Source organism: Bos indicus, chromosome 13 (genome assembly GCF_029378745.1).
Source record: "Bos indicus isolate NIAB-ARS_2022 breed Sahiwal x Tharparkar chromosome 13, NIAB-ARS_B.indTharparkar_mat_pri_1.0, whole genome shotgun sequence".
Classification (NCBI taxonomy): Eukaryota; Metazoa; Chordata; class Mammalia; order Artiodactyla; family Bovidae; genus Bos; species Bos indicus.
Window position 1 is genome coordinate 46748046 of NC_091772.1, and position 22998 is coordinate 46771043.

The 22998-nt window shown below is 41.7% G+C and overlaps 1 protein-coding gene across 5 annotated transcripts in view; it reads left to right on the forward strand.

Annotated features, from left to right (window-relative positions):
- The window catches only part of DIP2C (disco interacting protein 2 homolog C), a 294165-nt gene that overhangs the window by 187619 nt on the left and 83548 nt on the right, over positions 1-22998 (forward strand). For all 5 annotated transcript variants that reach the window (XM_070801128.1, XM_070801126.1, XM_070801127.1 and 2 more), the window contains 4 exons: positions 7299-7433; positions 12142-12261; positions 13676-13873; positions 21945-22036. In XM_070801128.1, coding sequence (XP_070657229.1) covers positions 7299-7433; positions 12142-12261; positions 13676-13873; positions 21945-22036 — 545 coding nt within the window. The remainder of the gene's footprint in view (positions 1-7298; positions 7434-12141; positions 12262-13675; positions 13874-21944; positions 22037-22998) is intronic.

Here is a 22998-nt window from a genome sequence, read left to right on the forward strand (position 1 = left end):
TATGACACATGGGTGACACACCAGTAGAACCCTCCTGTTGGGACTTCTGTCAAACTGGGGAGGTGGATGTTTTGGGGGAAACCAAGGAGGAAGGCCTGCTCTTCTGGTGACCCGCACGTGGAAAACAGGTTGGTACAGTGGGCAGCCAAGCAGCATCTCCAGCGACAGGCTGGATGCTCTGACTGCTTTGCTCAGCGTCGTTGCAGGCGCCTTTCACCGGGTAATATTACCTCCACGTTTCCATTGAGGAACCCGGTTTTCTGCTTCCATGTGGAGGGCACAGCCATGTCGTCTTAGGAAGCCAGAGCAGCTGGATGGACGGGTGGTCTGAGGGCCTACATCACTTCCTGCTCAGTGACAGAAGAGGTCGTATTGACCAGGGGAGACTTGGGAGGGCCCTGTTGACAGATGGAAGGCTGGGTTCCTTAACACGGCTCTCCTTACTTGTCATCAGTTAGTGGACAATGAGTACTTAGCTTTCTACACATGAAGAACAGATTTCCCCTTTTTCTTCTCTTATTTTAGAAGTTATTTGGGCACTAAAAATAACAGGCTGAAAGTAGCTTCTCTGACCACTGGACCCCTGAGGTCCCTAGTCAGAATTAAGGAAAGTTGCTTTTTAGCAATGTGAGAAACAGAAGCACATTATCTCCAGTCATTAAGTGCTCTGGTGTACTCATTCTTGTGTTCATTCATTCTTTGAACTATCATGCCAATGTTTGCTGAGTGCAAGCGATGTGAGCTGGGTATTGGGCAACTTCAGCATCTGAATAGGACACAAGAGCCGGACTGAGCTGGACACCTGCAAGAGTGGAGATAGGGAAGGGGGTGGTTCAAGGACGCATGGAATCCATGGTGGAGCTGAGCAGGAAGGTCAGCTAGTACCCTGAAATGGTCATGGCTAAAACAGCCATCCACAGGGTTGGATGGTTGGCAAGAGTAACAGACTAACATCCCAAATGGGAGGGGATGCAGTGAGTGAGATGGACCTCTGGTACTGGTGGCGCCAAGACAGCAGATACTGTCCTGGAAGAAGGCCAAACACACTCCCCTCCCATCTTCCCCTAGTGCCTTGAGTCCAGGGTCTTCAGGAACCCATGGCAGCTGCTGGGAACAGAAGCCATACCAGGGTGGATGGAACAGGTCCCACCTGTCAGGAAACAGGTGCAAAGCTGTCACAGTAGCTCTGGGGCAGTCACAAAAGAGGTGACACCTGATAGGTGGCTGGAAAGATGGCTGCCATTTTTCTGTTTAAGAGTTTTGGGAAATTGAACTCAGGAACGGTGGGTCATCTGGCTCAGAAGATGCAAACCTGCTCTGATGAGAATCCTTGGTCTTCAGCTCCTGGTACATTTGGACCTGATAGGTCTCAAGCCTGGGGCTGATGTGCACTTTAGACCTTTGAACCTGCACCTTCAGCCACACTCTGTTTTATCTTACCCATCAAATGTTTCTTGAGCATCTTTTATATACAAAGGTCTTTTAAACACTACCAAAAAATAGATATCGAACTCAGAGTTAAATGCCTGGAGGCCTTATCTTTATCCAGATGAATCAGGGCACTGTGTGTCACTGCAGTGGCAGAATGTTCTTGGCTTCATAACAGCAGCCAGCTGCTGGGTTTATGATCCTGCAGTGACAGCATATGTGGGGAGTTTGCAGGGGAGGGGGAGGGGCTGGCATATAAATAAATTTGGAAAGCACATTGAAGTCACGCAGCTGTCACTGCTCCTATGTCTTAATCACCAGATGTATTGGAATGGTTCCTTTTCCCACCTTCAAAGTGGCCGCTCAGCACAAAGACTTGTTGGCCATCACAGTGATGTGGCTACCATGTAACAAGAACAAGTAAATCTGAGTAAGATGGAAATGCAGTAAGCTTAACGTTTTAGCTGCTTTTGTCTTATGTGGCTAATTTGAAATGTTATGCATCATATGTTGGCATCTATTGTAGTTTTATTTGAAATATGAGGCCCCTGTGAGTTAACTACTCAGCCATGGAGAACTAGATTATATTAAAACATGAAATAAGGTCTGTTTGGCAAAAGCAAATGCGGGGGAAATGAAGAGAATGAATGAATGCAGTGTCTGAAATATTAAGGAGGTCATTTAAATGGTCCTCAGCAGTCTGACAAAGCATCCCACCCCCACCCTCCTCTCTCTAACAGGTGAGCTTTTTCTGGGCTGTGATCTAAGAAATTTACCTTAAGGGTGTATGTCAGGTGGCTCAAGCAGCCATAACAAAGCACTTGAAACACAAACAACTTTCATTCCGTGGTTTGCAATCCTGGAGGCTGGAAGTCTGAGATCACAGTGTCAGCAGTTTCTTCTGAGGCCTCTCTGCTGGGCATGTAGACAGCTGTCTTCTCTGTGGGTATCTGTGACCTCATCTTTTCTCACAAGGACACCAGTTAGATTGAATTAGGGCCCTTCTTGGTGGCTTCATTTATGCCTTAATTATCTTTTTAAAGATCACTGTCTCAGATTTCCCTTGTGGTCCAGTGATTAAGAATCCACCTGCGAATGCAGGGGACATGGGTTCAACCCCTGGTCTGGGAAGATTCCACATGCTACAGAGCAACTAAGCCCTTGCACCACAACTACTAAAGCCCGTGTGCCCTTCCCCACGGTCCACAATGAGAGAAGCCACTGCAGCAAGAAGCCCACACACCACAACTGGAGAGTAGCCCTTGCTTCCCACAGCTAGAGAAAGCCTATAGGCAGCAATGAAAACCAGTACAACCGTGAATAAATTTATTTTAAAAAGACCACTGTCTCCAAACAGTCACCTTCTGAGGACCTGGGGACTAGATTCCAACATGTGAATTTCGAGAGGACATAGTTCAGTACATAACAGCCTGGGCACTTCTGGAACAGGGAGATGAGAAGTGGGGAGCTGGGCTCTCTACTGATGGCCTATGCTTAGGGGCTGATGCCAGCTGTTATTTCTCAGCGATCTGCAGGCTCAGACTCTGGAAGAGTAGTTGTGGGTACCATGAACTGCCCGTGTGTTCCTCTCCTGGCACGTCTGTCTGCATGTCTGGTAACACCAGTGCTTGTGTCCCTTTATCTGTGTGATTCCCACTGTCACTCAGAGGTAGGCACTGTCATCATCACCTCCTTTTACAGGATGAGGGATGGAGGCATAGGAAAGTCGATAACCGGTCCCAGGTGATGAGCTCTGAGACGTGGACCTGAGGACTAGTCAGGTGACTCCTGGTGGCCCAGCACTCAGCTCCCATGTATGTTTTCCAGGCGCTGATTAGTGTGCCTGGGCTCAAGGGGCTCCAGAGGCCCAAGCACCTGCATTGGTTGGACTGTTGCTACATTTGAAGCTTACCTAGGAGTTCAGGTTAATATTTCTCGGCCTCAAGTCTCACTTGGTGTAATATCTCTTAATGTATACATGTTCACTGCCACAGAAGTCAGTCTCTTCACTTCAGGCGGATTCGGGACTTGCCAATCTACCTACTTGTTAAAATTACCTGCAACCTCAGGACCATACCCATGACTGAGGTGGTTTCCAGACATTTGCACAACAGCTAAAATTTGAGTCCCCCGGCATACAGGTCCCAGCAAAATCAACTGGACATGCCCAGGCTTCTTGTTTAGCACAGTCTGTAAACAATGTTCTTTCTGTGATCTCTTTGGTGTTCTGTTTTACCTTGTTCTTGTGCTTTTCATTAGTGAGTTCACAGTTTAAACTGGCCTTCATTTGTAGTGCCAAGGTAGGCAGTGGCCACAGGAGAAAGGCTTTCCAGCACCTGTTCCCCTTTAACAGCACAAAATACTATGCTTTTGTCACGTGGAATTACAGAATCTTGACAAACTAGTTAAATCTTAGTAGTTTCTGTGTCGTAAGGCTTAACAAATCAAAATTAATAGTATAATACCCATTACTAGAACTTACTATGTATAAAATGACATCACAAGTCTCATTTGACATACTCAAAATATTTATTTATGGTTGGTTGTGCCTAGGTCTTTGCTGCGTGTGGGCTTTCTCCAGTTGCTGAGAGCAGGAGCTACTCTCTAACTGTTGTCTGTGGGCTTCTCATTGTGGTGGCTTCTCTTGTTGAGCTCAGGCTCTAGGCTCATAGGTTTCAGTAGTTCCAGCATGCAGGCTCAGTCGTTGTGGCACACAGGCTTAGTTCCTGAACCAAGGATTGAACCCATGTTCCCTGCATTGGCAGATGGGTTCTTATCCACTGTACCACCAGGGAAGTCATATGTCTTACTTAATAAATGCAAAATTGTGCTTTCTCCATTTAACCATTTAAGTTCTTAGGTTTTATCATCAAGTAATGTGTGGAGGGCCCACTGCATGTCTCATGTGCAGAACGCAGTCCCATACAATAAATGTAAACAATTGTTTTTTGAATGACTGGACTGTTCAATACTGTTCATGCTAAAACAGATACTAAAATAGCCACTATTTTTTAGATGTTCACTTTCTATCATGAATTGTTCTAAGAATTTCACATGTGTTGTTCAGTCACTCAGTCATGTCTAACTCTTTGAGACCCCATGGACTGCAGCACGCAGGTTTCCCTATCCTTCATCTCCCAGAGCTTGCTCAGACTCAGGTGTGTTCAGTTGGTGATACCATCCAACCATCTTGTCCTCTGTTGTCCTTGTCTCCTACTGACTTCAGTCTTTCCCAGCATCAGGATCTTTTCAAATGAGTGAGTTCTTCGCATCAGGTGGCCAAAGAATTGGAGCTTCAGCATCAGTCCTTCCAGTGAATATTCAGGGTTGATTTCCTTTAGGATTGACTGGCTCGGTCTCCTTGCAGTCCAAGGGCCTCTCAAGTCTTCTCCAATACCACAGTTCAAAAGCATCAATTCTTTGACACTCAAATGTCTTTATGGTCCAACTCTCACATCTATACATGACTACTGGAAAAAACATAGGTTTGACTATATGGACCTTTGTCAGCAAAGAAATGTCTTCGTTTTTTAATACTCTGTCTAGGTTTGTCATAGCTTTTCCTCAAAGGGGGCTTCCCTGATAGCTCTTTACCCTGATAGTTGGTAAAGAATCCACCTGCAATGTAGGAGACCCTGGTTCAATTCCTGGGTTGGGAAGATCCGCTGGAGAAGGGAAAGGCTACCCACTCCAGTATTCTTGGGCTTCCCCTGTGGCTCAGATGGTAAAGAATCTACCTGCAATGTGGGAGACCTGGGTTTGATCCCTGGGTTGGGAAGATCCCCTGGAGGAGGGAAAGGCTACCCACTCCAGTATTCTGGGCTGGAGAATTCCATGGACTGTCTAGTTCGTGGGGGTCTCAAAGAGTCAGACTCCGAGTGACTTTCACTTTTTTCACTTTTCTTCCAAGGAGCAAGTGTCTTTTACTTTCATGGATGCAGTCAGCATCTGCAATGATTTTGGAGCCCAAGAAAATAAAGATTCTCACTGTTCCCAGTTATTCCCCAGCTATTTGCCATAAAGTGATGGAACCAGATGCCATGATCTTAGTTTTTTGAATGTTGAGCTTTAAGCCAACTTTTTCACTCTCCTCTTTCACTTTCATCAAGAAGCCCTTTAGTTCTTCTTCACTTTCTGCCATAAGGGTGGTGTCATCTGCATATCTGAGGTTATTGATATTTCTCCCAGCAATCTTGATTCCAGCTTGTGCTTCCTCCATCCCAGCATTTCTCGTGATGTACTATAGAAGTTAAATAAGTAGGGTGACAATATACAGCCTTGACGTACTCCTTTCCTGATTTGGAACCAGTCTGTTGTTCCATGTCCTGTTCTAACTGTTGCTTCTTGACCTGCATAGAGATTTCTCAGAAGGCAGGTAAGGTGGTATGGTAATCTCATCTCTTGAAGAATTTTCCACAGTTTGTTGTGATCCACATAGTCAAAAGCTTTATCGTAGTCAGTGAAGCAGAAGTAGATGGTTTTCTGGGATTCCCTTGCTTTTCCAATGATCCACTGGATGTTGGCAATTTGATGTCTGGTTCCTCTGCCTTTTTAAAATCCAGCTTGAACATCTGGAAGTTCTTGGTTCACATACTGTTGAAGCCTACTGGGAAAATTTTGAGCATTACTTTGCTAGCATCTGAAATGAGTGCAGTTATGTAGTAGTTGGAACATTCTTTAGTATTGCCCTTCTTTGAAAACTGACCTTTTCCAGTCCTGTGGCCACTGCTGAGTTTTCCAAATTTGCTGGCATATTGAATGCCAGCAGTTTCACAGCATCATCTTTTAGGATTTGAAATAGCACAGCTGGAATTCCATCACCTTCACTAGCTTTGTTCATAGTGATGCTTCCTAAGGCCCACTCAAGTTCACACTCCAGGATGTCTGGCTCTAGGTGAATAATCACACCATTGTGGTTATTTGGGTCATTAAGATCTTATTCTTGCCACCTGTTCTTAATATCTTCTGCTTCTGTTAGATCCATCCCATTTCTGTCCTTTTTGTTTTGTTTTGTTTTTTTTCCATTCCTGTACTTTATTGTGCCCATCTTTGCACGAAATGTTCCCTTGGTATCTGACTTCCTTGAAGAGATCCCTAGTCTTTCCCATTCTGTTGTCCTCTTCTATTTCTTTGCATTGATCATTGAGTAAGGCTTTCTTATCTCCTTGCTAATGTTTGGAACTCTGCCTTCAGATGGATATATCTCTCCTTTTCTCCTTTGCCTTTCGCTTCTCTTCTTTTCTCCACTGTTTATAAGACCTCCTCAGACAACTATTTTGCCTATTTTGCATTTCTTTTTCTTGGGGATAGTTTTGATAACCCTGTGTAGTATTACAAACTTCACATATGTTAACTCATTTACATATGTGTATCCAACAAGCAACTAGTTACCATTTTTCCCATTTGATGGATGAAGAGACCAAAGTATAGGGGTCAGCATGCTTTCCAAGGTCTCAAGAATTTGCAGAATTGGGAGTCAAACCCCAGGCTCTCTATGTCTAAAGCTTGAACTCTTAACTGCCTCTGCTATGACAGACAAGAAAATTACTCTGTTATGAGCAAACACATAACTTACACTATCTTCTTCCATTGGCCACTTGATGACATTATTCTAATTAAAATGTTACAGTGAGTCATTGATGTGGGTCCTGCAGTGATATTGTGTCTGAAGTTTTACCTAACTTTGTTCATGTTGAGCAGTGTAAATTATGGTAAAGACCATCTTTATGCCTAAGTTTTTGTTTTAGTTTTTGATTCAGAATCTTGTCCTCTTCTTAGGATGTGGCATTTTGGAAAACTTAACTGCTTATGTAGCTTTCATAATAAATGTATCATGATTACCAGAAAACTTACAGTTTGCTTCTTTACAGAAAATCACTCTGCACCTCCTGACGTAACCACTTACACCTCAGAACATGCAATACAAGTAGAAAGGCCGCAAGGCTCCACGACGTCGCGGACAGCCCCGAAGTATGGCAATGCCGAGCTCATGGAGACTGGCGATGGTACGTCTTCCAGCAAGTTTTCCTCCTTTGTAAATTCCAGGTGCCCTTCTGCGCCCTGCCTGGATGTGTTTCTTCTAGGGACACAGTCGGCTCATGAGCTCATCAGGGCCTTCATGAGCTTCCCTAGAAGGTGGCACAGTTACAGGAAGTGCAGACTGTCTCCAAGGGCAAGAGTTACTCCTTGTTGTAGGAGTTTAGTCATGAGAAGAAAAAAATTTGATAAAATCCTGCTGTTTTTGGTGGTGAATGATGTTGATTCCACAGTTAAAAATTAGCACAGGTGTCAAGACTATGACCAGGTACTTGGAGGTCAGTATGGAGCTTAACGCAACCAAAATAATTGACAGAGATGGGCAGTTTCGTGCTTTAGACTTTGGAAGAAAGAGGGTCCTTTTCTCCCTCCATGTTGAATAAGGTGTTGGTGATTTGTGTACAGCCGTTGGGGTTCTCTTATTACTCGAATCTTTCATCTTCACGTGCTCTAACATCTTTCTGTTACCCATTCTGAAGTGACAGGCTGGAACATGAACTTGATGCTTTATTCTGCATTCCTTGACCTCCAGGGTCATGACAGTTAGCATGGAACCTGATGATGATGTAAAGTGTTCTTTACTTGGAAGATGTCTGTAGTAGCTTCTGTGTGCCCTCTATACCACTGAGCTTGTGTCTGTGACACAGTGACTCAGGAGTGATGAGGAGGCCTGAACCCAGCCTCCAACAGGCTGATGCCTCCTCACTGTGATCAGAGCCCAAGGTCGCTGGATTGTGAGTTCTCTGTTAGTACATCTGGAGTCAATCCAGTATCCAGTATGATTGGTTTCTCTGGACTGCTTCTCAGTGTCGATGTCTGTGTAGTTCTCCACTAAATCCATTGTTTCTTGAATCTGTCATTACTGTTGTCCTTGTCTTCACCACTTTAGTATCTTTGTTGCCTTTGAAATTTATCATCTTCACCTCCTCCCCCAGGTAAATTCATCTGGTGTCCAGTCCAGTGGTGTGATAGCATCTTGTATCAAAACCACATGGGGCAGTTGTTGGAAAACAGATTGTGGGCCACATCCCAGACCTAACACATGAGATGCTCTGAGCTGGGTCCTAGGATGATGTGTGTGTCCTGTTTAAGCTGGAGCACCATTTCTCAGCATTATTTCTCAGTGGCCTTGAGAAATAATCTCTAATTCATCCAAACCAGATTCAGTTGAGTTCAGTTGCTCAGTCATGTCCTACTCTTTGTGACCCCATGGACTGCAGCATGCCAGGCTTCCCTGTCCATCACCAACTCCCGGAGCTTGCTCAAACTCATGTCCATTGAGTCGGTGATGCCATCCAACCATCTCATCCTCTGTTGTCCCCTTCTCCTCCCGCCATCAATCTTTCCCAGCATCAGGGTCTTTTCCAATGAGTCCGTTCTTCACATCAGTTGGACAAAGAATTGAACTTTCAGCTTCAGCATCAGTCCTTTCAGTGAATATTCAGGGCTGATTTCCTTTAGCATTGACTGGTTGGATCTCCTTGCAGTCCAAGGGACTCTTCAAGAGTCTTCCCCAACACCACAGTTCAAAAGCATCAATTGTTCAGCGCTCAGCTTTTTTTATAGTCCAAATCTCACATCCATACATGACTACTGGAAAAACCATAGCTTTGACTAGACGGACCTTTGTTGGCAAAGTAATGGCTCTGCTTTTTAACATACTGTCTAGGTGGGTCATAGCTTTTTTTCCAAGAAGCAAGTGCCTTTTAATTTCATGGCTGCAGTCACCATCTGCAGTGATTTTGGAGCCCAAGAAAAGTCTCTCACTGTTTCCAGTGCTTCCCCATGATCTTTGTTTTCTGAATGTTGAGTTTCAAGCCAACTTTTTCACTGTCCTCTTTCACTTTTTCGCTTTTCATCAAGAGGCTCTTTAGTTTTTCTTCACTTTCTGCCATAAGGGTGCTGTCATCTGCATATCTGAGGTTATTGATGTTTCTCCTGGCAATCTTGATTTCAGCTTCATCCAGTCCAGCATTTCTCATGATATACTCTGCATATAAGTTAAATAAGCGGGGTGACAATATACAGCCTTTATGTACTCCTTTCCTTGGATTTGGAACAAGTCTGTTGTTCCATGTCTGGTTCTAACTGTTGCTTCCTGACCTGCATACAGATTTCTCAGGAGGCAGGTCAGGTGGTCTGGTATTCCCATCTCTTTCAGAATTTTCCAGTTTCTTGTGATCCACACAAAGGTTTTGGCGTAGTCAATGAAGCAGAAGTAGGTTTTTTTCTGGAACTCTTGCTTTTTTTGATGATCCAGCAGATGTTGGCAATTTGATCCTGGTTCCTCAAGGCTTTTATAAATTCAGCTTGACCATCTGGAAGTTCATGGTTCATGTACTATTGAAACCTGGCTTGGAGAATTTTGAGCATTACTTTGCTAGTATGTGAGATGAGTGCAATTGTGCAGTGGTTTGAACATTCTTTGGCATTGCCTTTTTTTGAGATTGAATGAAAACTGACCTTTTCCAGTCCTGGGGCCACTGCTGAGTTTTCCAAATTTGCTGGCATATTGAGTGCAGCACTTTCACAGCATCATCTTTTAGGATTTGAAATAGCTCAACTGGAATTCCATCACCTCCACTAGCTTTGTTCATAGTGATGCTTCCTAAAGCCCAGTCGACTTCTCATTCCAGGATGTCTGGTTCTAGTTGAATGATCACACCATGATGCTTATCTGGGTCATGAAGATCTTTTTTGTATAGTTCTGTGTATTCTTGCCACCTCTTCTTAATATCTTCTGCTTCTGTTAGGTCCATACCATTTCTGTCCTTCATTGTGCCCATCTTTGCATGAAATGTTCCCTTGGTATCTCTAATTTTGAAGAGATCTCTAGTCTCCCATTCTGTTGTTTTCCTCTGTTACTTTACATTGATCATTGAGGAAGGCTTTCTTATTTCTCCTTGCTATTCTTCAGAACTCTGCATTCAGATGGGTATATCTTTCCTTTTCTCATTTGTCTTTAGCTTGTCTTCTTTTCTCAGCTATTTGTAAGGCCTCCACAGACAACCGTTTTGCCTTTTTGCCTTTCATTTTCTTGGGGATGGTGATGCATCCTATCCAATGTCATGCACTTCCATCCATAGTTCTTCAAGCACCCTGTCAGATCTAATCCTTTGAGTCTATTTGTTACTTCCTCTCTGTAATCGTAAGGGATTTGATATGTCATACCTGAATGGTCTAGTGGTTTTCCCCACTTTCTTCAATTTAAGTCTAATTAGCTGGGATCAGCTAACCAGATTAGCTGGGACTATTTAATAGGGGAATATTATGTTTAGATATTGAGAATTCTGGGTTGTATATTTTTATATATTTTCAAGATTGTAAAATATTTAATATCTCAATTCTGAAAGTGCTCATAGGATATTTTGAGACTATTAAAGTGGTTATTTGATTGAAAAATTTCCTTGAAAGCTGTCGTACTCATTCCAAAAGCTGAGTTGTGTTTTTGTGACACTGTGTGGTGGATGGCTTCCCAAGTGACGTTAGCAGTAAAGAACCCACCTATCAGTGCAGGAGACATGGGAGATACAGGTTTGACCCCTGGGTCGGGAAGATCCCCTGAGGAAGGTGTGGCAGCCCAGTCCAGTATTCTTGCCTGGAGAATCCAATGGACAGAGGAGTGTGACGGGCTACAGTCCATGGATTCACAAAGTGTCAGACTTGACTGAGAGACTGAACACACACGCATGTGCCATGGATAAAGGGCTCTGGCTCAGTCAGAACAGGAAAGACCTCTTGTGGTTGTGGTTCTTTTGTCCAGGAGCTTAGAAGGTTCTAGGCCTGTAAATTTACAGGTTCAGGTTTCTAAGCACCTTTGAATGGGAATGAAATCTGCCTGCAGAGGAGGGTACATTTGATCCAGTTGTGGCTTCAGTGTCTTGGTGCTCCTTTTTGTTCATTCATTTAAATTTTTAAAAATTCCATGTCTTTTTCACTCATCATTTTCAAAACTATGTAGCATTTATTATCCTAAGAAACGTATTATAAGGTGGGGTTTATTTTCCTCCGTACATATGGATAAATACTAATATATGTGAGTTCTGTGTTAATATCATAAATTGAATTTAGAGACTTTGGTTGCTTTGCTTCTGGGATGTGTTCCCTAAATGTTCACTCAGGAGAGTGGGTCTGAAAGGCATATAGAAGGGACCTGACTGTCACCTGAAAGAGGATAGTGGCACTTGTAGCTCCTCAGGTTCCTGTACTTTCATTGGGAGGTGTCGGGGTGACAACTGGAGGCTGAGCACAGGTGGTCTCAGGAGACGGGGTCTTGGGGAAGGTCTCGCTGCTTCATCAGCTTTCTGATCAGACAGAGGAGAACCTGAGACGGGTATGAATGAGGAGATGACAGACCCTTTTTTTAGGAATAGAGGTGGGACCAAGCCCAGTCTGTGGTCTGGAGCTGTTCCCAAGGTCACCAGAGCCAGACAGCTCACAGTGTAAAGAGCATCATTTCTGCTCCATCTTGATTCTCTGTTGAGGCTTCCCAGCAAGGCCACATGCTGGGACCACTCTCCTTGGAATGTTCTTGTTGACAGAAGTCATCTAGGGACACAGAGGGCACCAGGCTGAGATGGGACAGAGTGTGGTTCCACAGCCGTTTTTACTGTGGCTGCTTGTTCATGGTGGTTTGTGCTGAGAGTCAGTCCACCTGCCTCATGATTCTGTTTTCAGGTGTGCCTGTAAGTAGCCGCGTATCTGCAAAGATCCAGCAGCTTGTCAATACCCTCAAACGACCCAAACGACCACCCTTACGGGAATTCTTCGTCGATGACTTTGAAGAACTACTAGAAGGTGAAAGAGCCCCTCCCTACCCCCTCGTCCAGTGTTTCTGTGACTCCATAAACTGTAGTTATTTCTTGACCAAGGTTGTTTGATCTTTAAAAACAATAATCTTTGTGTTCACAGGAAACAGGAATCCTGCCTAGAAACTGTAGGTACTGTTCCGCAAGGTCCCTTTAAACATATGCTCAGTCCCCAAACAGCTGGGTCAGTACCACTGGTTCTGACTCTGAGAAGCATGTGATTTTGTTCCATGAGCCAGTCCTCTTTCTAAGGACTCCATGAAGCTTCAGGAATGCAAGGAAATCAGACAACCTGAGCTCAGCAAGCAGTGCATTCTCTCTCTGTAGGCTTTAGAGGAATGCAAAGTGAGCTGTGGGAATCTTGCCTTGCTGCCTCTCTGGACAGCTTCAGGAGCTGGATGTCTTCACTCTGAACACTGCTGAACCTTTTAATACAAGAAAACCCAAAATTGAAACAAAGTACTGCTTGTTTTATCAAACCCAGTCTCCTTATTTTCTTGGTCTTTGTGCCACAAGAAAGACATGGTTGATTTTCTAGCCAGCATGTGGAAATCATCTGTCATATGCTGTAAGAGAAACCTTCCCAGAAGTAAAAAGAATCACCTCTCAGATTCTCACCCATCTAAAGAGTCGGGCAGATTGTTCTTATTATAGGGCATTTATCTTTGTTTTACTTAAGAAAATATGAGCTGTGCTAGTTACTCGTAGTGGTTGTAGCAAATTCAAATTTACATCTCCATATTTAAGGGCACAATATACTTCAGCCAGATTTGAACTCTTTGGAGTCTACAATTACTGGTGTATGTTGAGAATTGATGTTTTAAACATGGCACCCCACTCCAGTACTTTTGCCTGGAAGATCCCATGGACAGAGGAGCCTGGTGGGCTGCAGTCCCTGCAGTCGCTGGAGTCGGACATGACTGAGCGACTTCACTTTGACTTTTCGCTTTCATGCATTGGAGAAGGAAGTGGCAACCCACTCCAGTGTCTTGCCTGGAGAATCCCAGGAACGGGGAAGCCTGATGGGCTGATGTCTCTGGGGTCGCACAGAGTCGGACACAACTGAAGTGACTTAGCAGCAGCAGCAGCAGCATTGTAATGTTAGACTCTAGGTGTGTTAAAATGCATAGTTTTACTTGTCAGTTTATAAATGCATTCAGGTCTCCCTAAGTTCCACATCCTGACATTGCCTTGGATGTTGGAAGAATTATGTGCTTTGGTTATATCCATGAGGCTCATATGTCAGATGTAGCTCTAATTCTAGAAAAGCACCTGTGCATGTTTCCTGTAATAAATTTCTAACTCAAGTATAAGTCTTCTGGCTTCTTTAAAATGAATAAGAATGATTGTGCTAATAATGGATGTATTTTTCTCGAAAACCTTCTGTGTTCAAATGTATTTAGTTCAACAACCAGATCCAAACCAGCCAAAGCCAGAGGGAGCCCAGATGTTGGCGATGCGTGGGGAGCAGCTGGGTGTGGTTACAAATTGGCCCCCATCTTTAGAAGCAGCGTTACAGCGATGGGGGACCATCTCACCAAAGGCCCCGTGCTTGACCACGATGGACACGAACGGAAAACCTCTCTACATCCTTACTTACGGTAATCCTTTGAGGCTTATCCATCTTTTGTCTGCTTGTGCCTGCACACAACTGCCACTTTCAGGGTGGAAGTTTATATTTGTGTTGCCTTATGTTTCCAATATGGAAATAAATGGAACCCAAAAGGAAATATTGGATTGGCCAAAAAGTTCATTTGCGTTTTCCTGTAAGATACTATTGAAAACCCAAATGAACTTTTGGGCCTAGCCAGTATAGGAAAATTATTCGATTTGAATGTGAAAAATTATTATTTGTTAATGATTTTTAGTAAAAACCAGAAAGTGATACAAAAATTAGTGACTATAACTCTAATAATAAGATGTTGGATTTTATATCTTGGAATGTATATTAAATTAATGCTTTGAAGAAGGATTGGTAGTTAAAGAAATGAAACAAGAAAGAATGTATATAGAACTCTTTGACATGCATCACTTAGAAGAAACAACATTTGTTTCCACAGTACTTTTCTAGCAAGCAAGGGAAGCAAACTTTTGCTCTTTATTCAGTATGATTAATGCAGTCCATAAACTTTGGGAAATAGTTAACTATACAAGAGAGATCCCTTTCTCTTTGCTTCACAGATAAGGGGCCACGGAGAAAGCAAATTGTCAGGTCATTTTCACACACTCTGGTGCAGCATTGCAAAGAAATCAGCTTCATAACTAAAAGACAAAATGGCTTATATCTGCACGTGTGAGGTTACATTACCATTTTTAACTTCCGGTTTTATTTCTATGATAATAATGCTCTTCTAATTGCAGGTAGGAAAGAAACTGTTTTCTCCATTAGCAGTGGAGCTCAAGAGCCAGGTGTTGTGTTAAGTAACATAACCCAGCTTTTAGTGGGGCCCAGAAGGCCCCCACTGTAGACTTCATCATTATCCTCTGCATCTCATGGAAGGAAATGGGATTCAGGAGCGTATGTTTTCATAGTCTCAATTTTTTTCTTCTAGCTTTGTTGGGAAATTCTTAGTGGATAAAGGGTATTTTACCCATAATGGGACATAGGATTGATTTTTTTTTTAAATTATACTCTTAGAAATAAATTTTAGTCAGAAAGATAGAAGACTTTCCTGTCTGACCCTCGTCCCTGGCCAGGTTCAGACCAGGAGCTGATTGGGTACTGTTTTCCAAGCATCATTTATTGAAAGACTGTCCTTTTCCCTTTCTTGGCTGTTTTGTCATACATCAGTTGACATATATGCATGGGTTTATTTATGGGTTATTCTGTCTCATTGATCTATATGTCTGATTTTGTGCCAGTATCATACTGTTCTTATTACTGGTAGTTTTGTAATGTCAGGGAGCATGATGTCTCTAGCTTTGTTTTTCTTTCTTAAGATGACTTTGGCCATTTGGGGTCTTTCAGGGTTTCATACAAATTTTAAAATTGTTTGTTCTATTTCTGTGAACAGTGCTGTTGTAATTTTGATTGGGATTGGATTTAGATTGCTTTGAGTAGTACGGATACTTTAACACAACTGCTTTTTCTAATCCATGAGCACAGAATATCTTTCCATTTGTTTGTGTTATCTTCAGCTTCTTTATCAGTCTTACAGTTTGGTTTTTTTTTTAAGATGCAGATTTTATGGGGCTTAATTTTCATTGTGCTTTTTGTAGTGGGTTTTTTTTGTTTGTTTGTTCTTTGCCACACCATGCGGCACACTGGATCTTAAGTTCCCAGCCAGGGATCGGACCTGTGCCCCCTACAGTGGAAGCACGAGGCCTTAAACCACCAGACCTCCAGAGAAGTCCCAAGTCTTAACAGTTTTGAATGTACAGGTCTTTTACCTCCTAATTAAATTTATTTTGAGGAATTTCTTCTTTTCAATGCTGTTGTAAATAGGATCTTTTTCTTGGTTTCTCGTTCTAGTAGTTTATTATTAGTATATAGACACAGCAGTTTTCTGATAACAGCAGTACATTGATTTTGTATTTTACTACTTTACTGAATTCATTTATTACTCTGTTTTTTCTGTATTGTCTTAAGGTTTTCTATGTATAATGTCATGTTATCTGCAAGTAGTGACAGTTTTTCATCTTCCTTTTCCAGTTTGAATGCTTTTTTTTTTTTTTTTTGGCCTGGCTACTCTGGCTAGGACTTAAACAATACTTTATTGAATAAACATGGCAAAAGTGAGCATCCGTGTCTTATTTCTGAATCTTAGAGGAAATGCTTCAGGTTTTCATTGTTCAGTATGCTATTAGCTGTGAATTTGTCATCAGATCAGATCAGTTGCTCAGTCGTGTCCTACTCTTTGCGACCCCATGAATCGCAGCACGCCAGGCCTCCCTGTCCGTCACCAGCTCCCGTAGTTCACTCAGACTCACGTCCATCGAGTCAGTGATGCCATCCAGCTATCTCATCCTCCGTCGTCCCCTTCTCCTCCTGCCCCCAATCCCTCCCAGCATCAGAGTCTTTTCCAATGAGTCAACTCTTCGCATGAGGTGGCCAAAGTACTGGAGTTTCAGCTTTAGCATCATTCCTTCCAAAGAACACCCAGGGCTGATCTCCTTCAGAATGGACTGGTTGGATCTCCTTGCAGTCCAAGGGACTCTCAAGAGTCTTCTCCAACACCACAGTTCAAAAGCATCAATTCTTCGGCACTCAGCCTTCTTCACAGTCCAACTGTCACATCCATACATGACCACAGGAAAAACCATAGCCTTGACTAGACGGACCTTTGTTGGCAAAGTAATGTCTCTGCTTTTGAATATGCTATCTAGGTTGGTCATAACTTTCCTTCCAAGGAGTAAGCGTCTTTTAATTTCATGGCTGCAGTCACCATCTGCAGTGATTTTGGAGCCCCCACAAAGAAAGTCTGACACTGTTTCCACTGTTTCCCCATCTATTTCCCATGAAGTGATGGGACCAGATGCCATGATCTTCGTTTTCTGAATGTTGAGCTTTAAGCCAGCTTTTTCACTCCACTTTCACTTTCATCAAGAGGCTTTTTAGTTCCTCTTCACTTTCTGCCATAAGGGTGGTATCATCTGCATATCTGAGGTTATTGATATTTGAATTTATCATATAGGACTTTTATTTTGTTAGGTATGTTTTCTCTGTACCCACTTTGTTGAGAGTTTTTATCATAAATGGATATTGAATTTTTAACATTTTTTTCTGCATCAGCTGAGATGGTCATATGATTTTTATCCTTCATTCTGTTAATGTGCCATATTATTCACATTAATTGATTTGTGGATGTTGGACCATCCTTGCATTTCTGGAATAAATCCCATTTGATCATGGTGTATTATCATCTTAACATATTATTGAATTTGGTTTGCTAATATATTGTTGAGGATTTGTGCATTTGTTTTCTTCAGACCTCTAATTTTTTCATGGTGTCCTTATCTTGTTTTGATATGAGGATAACACAGGCCTTGTAAAATGAGTTTGAAAGTGTTTTCTTGTCTTTTGTTTTTTGGAAGAATTTGTAAGACTGCTTTAGTGGTGATGAATTTCTTTAGCTTTTAGCTTGTCTGGAAAACTTTATCTGTCCTTCAGTTCTGAATGATAACTTTGCTTGGGTGAGTGTTCCTGGTTGGGAATTTTTTTTCGTTCTCCCTTCTAAATCAGTTAAGAACTGTTGTATTGTCTTTAATTTAAATCAGCAATTTGCTGTTTATTTTTTCTACTAGAAGAGTATTTCTAGAACTTTGCCAAAGTGTGTTGTTGCCTTTTTCAAATTGTCTGTTGTAAATTGGCTTTTGTATGACTTTATGATGATACCAGCTTTAATATTCCAAACTGAGAATGAAATTGAAATTTTTAAGAAAATATAATGGTGCTAATTGATTGTAATTGATGTGTTAGTTTACAACACATTGATTTTTTGTTTCAGTTAAAACAAGTTGATTGTAATTGTTTGTTCAGCCAAAATAATTTCCTAACATTGTTCACAGTGGGAGAGGGAGAGGGTGGGAAGATTTGGGAGAATGGCATTGAAACATGTAAAATATCATGTATGAAATGAGTTGCCAGCCCAGGTTCAATGCATGATACTGGATGCTTGGGGCTAGTGCACTGGGACGACCCAGAGGGATGGTATGGGGAGGGAGGAGGGAGGAGGGTTCAGGATGGGGAACACATGTATACCTGTGGCGGATTCATTTTGATATTTGGCAAAACTAATACAATTTTGTAAAGTTTAAAAATAAAAATTAAAAAAAAAAGAAAAAAAAAAAGTTATAGTGGTTTTCACCTATGCTTTTCAGCTCCATTAAAAGATTGATTTTATTTAAAAGAAAGAAAGAAAGAAAGAAATCTGACAGCACAAAGTATTTGTGATTTCTTTAGGAAAAAAATAACTCCCTGAGTTATTTCTAATGGCTAGTAACTCTTTGGGGAGAAAATACAATCACCAAATAAAAACCAAATAATTGTAAAGTAGACAGTCTTGAGGAGATAGAGTTAAGGAAGGTGGAAGAGGTGCGTGAATAAAATGTCACAGTAATTACTGTTAGTACTCAAGAAGTAGGCTCAAATGAATACTGTAATTTTGTGCTTTTTACAGCTTGCTTAATTTGCTGTTAATAAAACAAACATTTGTTGAGCACATACTGTGAGCCAGGAATGTCTAGGAATTACAGGAATCAGAAACAGTGGAAAAGTCCTCTTTGTTCCCTAATCACTATGGGGGGAGACAAGTTGATAAATCCATTGGTAGGAAGACAGGAGCAACCCTAAATTGTGTTGCTACAGAATCCAATATGAAATAAGACAAATTCAGATTCTTTTCATTTAAACTGTATATTAATTTAGCTTTTACATTTTAAATAGGAAAGAGATTAGAACAGAGATTACATTTATAGGAAATAGTTCAAATTGTTGTTATCTTTACTATACTATTGTTTCCCTGGTGGCTTAGCTGGTAAAGAATCCGCCAGCAATGAGGAGATTCTGGTTCGATTCCTGGGTCAGGAAGATCTTCTGGAGAAGGAATAGGCTACCCACTCCAGTGTTCTTGGGCTTCCCTCATGGCTCAGATGATAAAGAATCCGCCTACAGTGTGGGAGACCTGGGATTGGTCCCTGGGTTGGGAAGATCCCCTGAAGAAGGGAATGGGTATGCACTCTAGTATCCTGGCCTGGAAAATTCCATGGACAGAGGATCCTGGCTACAGTCCATGGGGTCACAAAGAGTAGAACAAGACTGAGACTTTCACTTTACTATTATTGCAAATCTCTTAACACTTTGACTGCTTCTGAAAGGTTATAGAACCTAATGTTATAAAAGGCATTTATGTGTCCCAAGAATTCATGTTAGGTTTTAAAAGTCATTTTGATTCAATCTCAGACTGTTTGCTGTCACCTAGACCTGCTGAGAAAATGTCTGGCACTGAGAGGTAGGCAGGGATTTGAATCTGCAGGTTCTTCAAAACTGGTCATTTTTCTTATGTTCTTAAAAATCTTTTTAATCCTATTTTGGAGTGTTTTTTCCCCCAGCGTTCAAAACTTTAGTTCAAAATTCTTACCATAATCTTTATCTAAATTCAAGGGTTACTGTCTAAAAACTGTAAAACTCTGAAGTTAGGAAAAATTAAAGTTGAGAAACTTAGGACACAGGGAAGGAGGGGTATCAGACCCTACAGAAGCCATCCTAAGTAGCCTTTATGTTTTTTGCAATCACACAAATCACTTATGATTATACAGTGGAAGTGACAAATAGATTCAAAGAAAAATTCCATGGACAGAAGAGCCATGATCTGATAGAGTTCCTGAAGAACTATGGACGGAGGCTCGTGACATTGTATAGGAGGCAGTGATCAAGACCATCCCCAAGAAAAAGAAATGTAAAAAGGCAAAATGGTTGTCTGAGGAGGCCTTACAAATAGCTGAGAAATGAAGAGAAGCTAAAGGCAAAGGAGAAAAGGAAAGATATATCCATCTGAATGCAGAGTTCCAAAGAATAGCAAGGAGAAATAAGAAAGCCTTCCTCAATGATCAATGCAAAGAAATAGAGGAAAACAATAGAATGGGAAAGACTAGAGATCTCTTCAAGAAAATTAGACATACCAAGGGAACATTTCATGCAAAGATGGGCACAATGAAGGACAGAAATGGTATGGACCTAACAGAAGCAGAAGGTATTAAGAGGTGGCAAGAATACACAGAACTATACAAAAAAGATCTTCACAACCCAGATGAGCACAATGGTATGATCACTCACCTAGAGCCAGACATCCTGGAATGTGAAGTTAAGTGGGCCTTATGAAGCATCACTATGAACAAAGCTAGTGGAGTTGATGGAATTCCAGTTGAGCTATTTCAAATCCTAAAAGATGATGCTGTGAAAGTGCTGCATTCAGTATGTCAGCAAATTTGGAAAACTCAGCAGTGGCCACAGGACTGGAAAAGGTCAGTTTTCATTCCAATCCCAAAGAAAGGCAATGCCAAAGAATGCTCAAACTACCACACAATTGCACTCATCTCATATGCTAGTAAAGTAATGCTCAAAATTCTCCAAGCCAGACTTCAACAGTATGTGAACCATGTACTTCCAGATGTTCAAGCTGGATTTATAAAAGCCAGAGGGACCAGAGATCAAATTACCAACATCCGTTGGATCATTTGAAAAAGCAAGAGAGTTCCAGAAAACCATCTGCTTCTGCTTTATTGACTATATCAAAGCCTTTGACTGTGTGGATCACAAGAAACTGTGGAAAATTCTTCAAGAGATAGGAACACCAGACCACCTGACCTGTGTCCTGAGAAATCTGTATGTAGGTCAAGAAGCAACAGTTAGAACTGGACATAGAACAACAGACTGGTTCCAAATTGGGAAAGGAGTACGTCAAGGCTGTATATTGTCACCCTGCTTATTTAACATATATGCAGAGTGTGTCATGAGAAATGTTGGGCTGGATGAAGTACAAGCTGGAATCAAGATTGCAGGGAGAAATATTACTAACTTCAGATATGCAGATGACAGCACCCTTATGGCAGAAAGTGAAGAAGAACTAAAGAGCCTCCTGATGAAAGTGAAAGAGGAGAGTGAAAAAGCTGGCTTAAAATTCAACATTCAGAAAACTAAGATCATGGCATCTGGTCCCATCACTTCATGGCTAATAGATGGGGAAGCACTGGAAACCGTGAGAGACTTTATTTTCTTGGGCTCCAAAATCACTGTAGATGGTGACTGCAGCTATGAAATGAAAAGATGCTTGCTCCTTGGAAGAAAAGCTATGACCCACCTAAATAGCATATTAAAAAGCAGAGACATTACTTTGCCAACAAAGGTCCATCTAGTCAAAGCTATGGTTTTTCTAATAGTCATATATGGATGTGAAAGTTGGACTATAAAGAAAGCTGAGTGCCGAAGAATGGATGCTTTTGAACTGTGGTGTTGGAGAAGACTCTTGAGAGTCCCTTGGACTGCAAGGAGATCCAATTAGTCCATCCTAAAGGAAATCAGTCCTGGGTGTTCATTAGAAGGACTGATGCTGAAGCTGAAACTCCAATACTTTGGCCACCTGATGCGAAGAACTGGCTCATTGGAAAAGACTCTGTTGCTGGGAAGGAGAAGGGGACAACAGAGGATGAGATGGTTGGATGACCTCACTGACTTGATGGATATGAGTTTGAATAAGCTCTAGGAGTTGGTGACGGACAGGGAAGCCTGGTATGCTGCAGTCCATGGGGTTGCAAAGAGTCGACATGACTGAGCTGAACCACACAAAGCAGGACTCACTAAAAAAGGAAAATATGTGTCATTTTGAACAACATAAATTAGTGGTAACTCACTAATGCCGTAGTCCCTCCCGTGTTTTACTCCCTAGAAATCCTCGTCTACTTCTGTGATGATAGTTAAATTCTCTGTGGCTTTGCTGTAGGTTCTTAGCACCCTAGGTGTTTGTATTTAATACCTTATTTTGTTGTTCATGCTGCTCAGATTTTATAAGTCAGAGTTGCTGGCTTTTGTTTCCCATCTGGATTCTAAGGACTCAGAATAACTTGAAAGCTTAAAGTGAAAAAGTAGTACTCTCAATATAGGTTAATTTACATACATATACACAGTAGAAAATGCATGTGTACAATTAATTGTGTCTTTATAATTTGTATTGATAGGCAAACTGTGGACAAGAAGTATGAAGGTTGCTTACAACATTCTGCATAAATTAGGTACAAAACAAGAGCCTATGGTGCGACCTGGAGATAGGGTAAGTGCAATTTAAATTATTGCATCTGCAGGACACGTGGTCTGAGGTGGAGAAGATACCTACTGTTTTAAAGTTGCAAATTTTAATGCCTCCTAATACTCATATTACCAAATCAGGCTCCCACAAGCCAGAAGAGATTATTCAGCAGGTGTAACCTTTATAGTAGCTCAGTGAGCTTGACTGGAGTAGTTCTCGTGGGTTATCCACAAGGAAACTGGGACTTGAGAGGATAAGAGTCATATCAGATGAAGGCACGTGTCCAGAAAATGGTGTAGCCAGTGCTCACAGCTATTTCTGTCTAGCCCCAGGATGTATATTCCTAACCCCTGACACATATGACCTAATGGGAAACAGCTGTCTGTCTGAGGATGCAGGACAGTTGTGTGCTCGTAGACTGTTTTGTATCAGTGAGTGATACCAAGAATCCTTGCAGCAAACCACTGGTACATTCCTTTCCTACTATTAAATTTGTAGATACAGGCTACTGTCTTTGGTCGAAAAGAATTTTATTCTTACTGCAGTATGCCAATTTACTGAGAACAGATGTTAGTATTTCCTTTTTAATGTTACACACAGAGCAGTTAATCTGGCCCAAGCTTTACCCATGAATAAGATGTGGGCCTGCATGTAGAACCTACTTTTCTTGCCTTAAGTGGAGTGACTTTTTTTCCATACGTTGCTCTGTACCTTCATGCCCCAAGACTGGGTTATCCACCTGCACCAGAGACTCCAAATGAATTTTATAGAAGTTTCATTGTGGAGCACCATAAATGAGCAAGAATACAAGCTATGATTTACTTATGAGATATTACAAAAGCATGGGTTCGTTATGAAGAATGTTTAATAAGATTGCTGCAGCCCTAGGATTCTGTGGTAGGCTATGATTCTCTGCAGTTTAATGAACTTGTTTGACCTCTAGCTTTTAAAAGTCAATCATGGGTCTCACATGTCCTCATTATTAA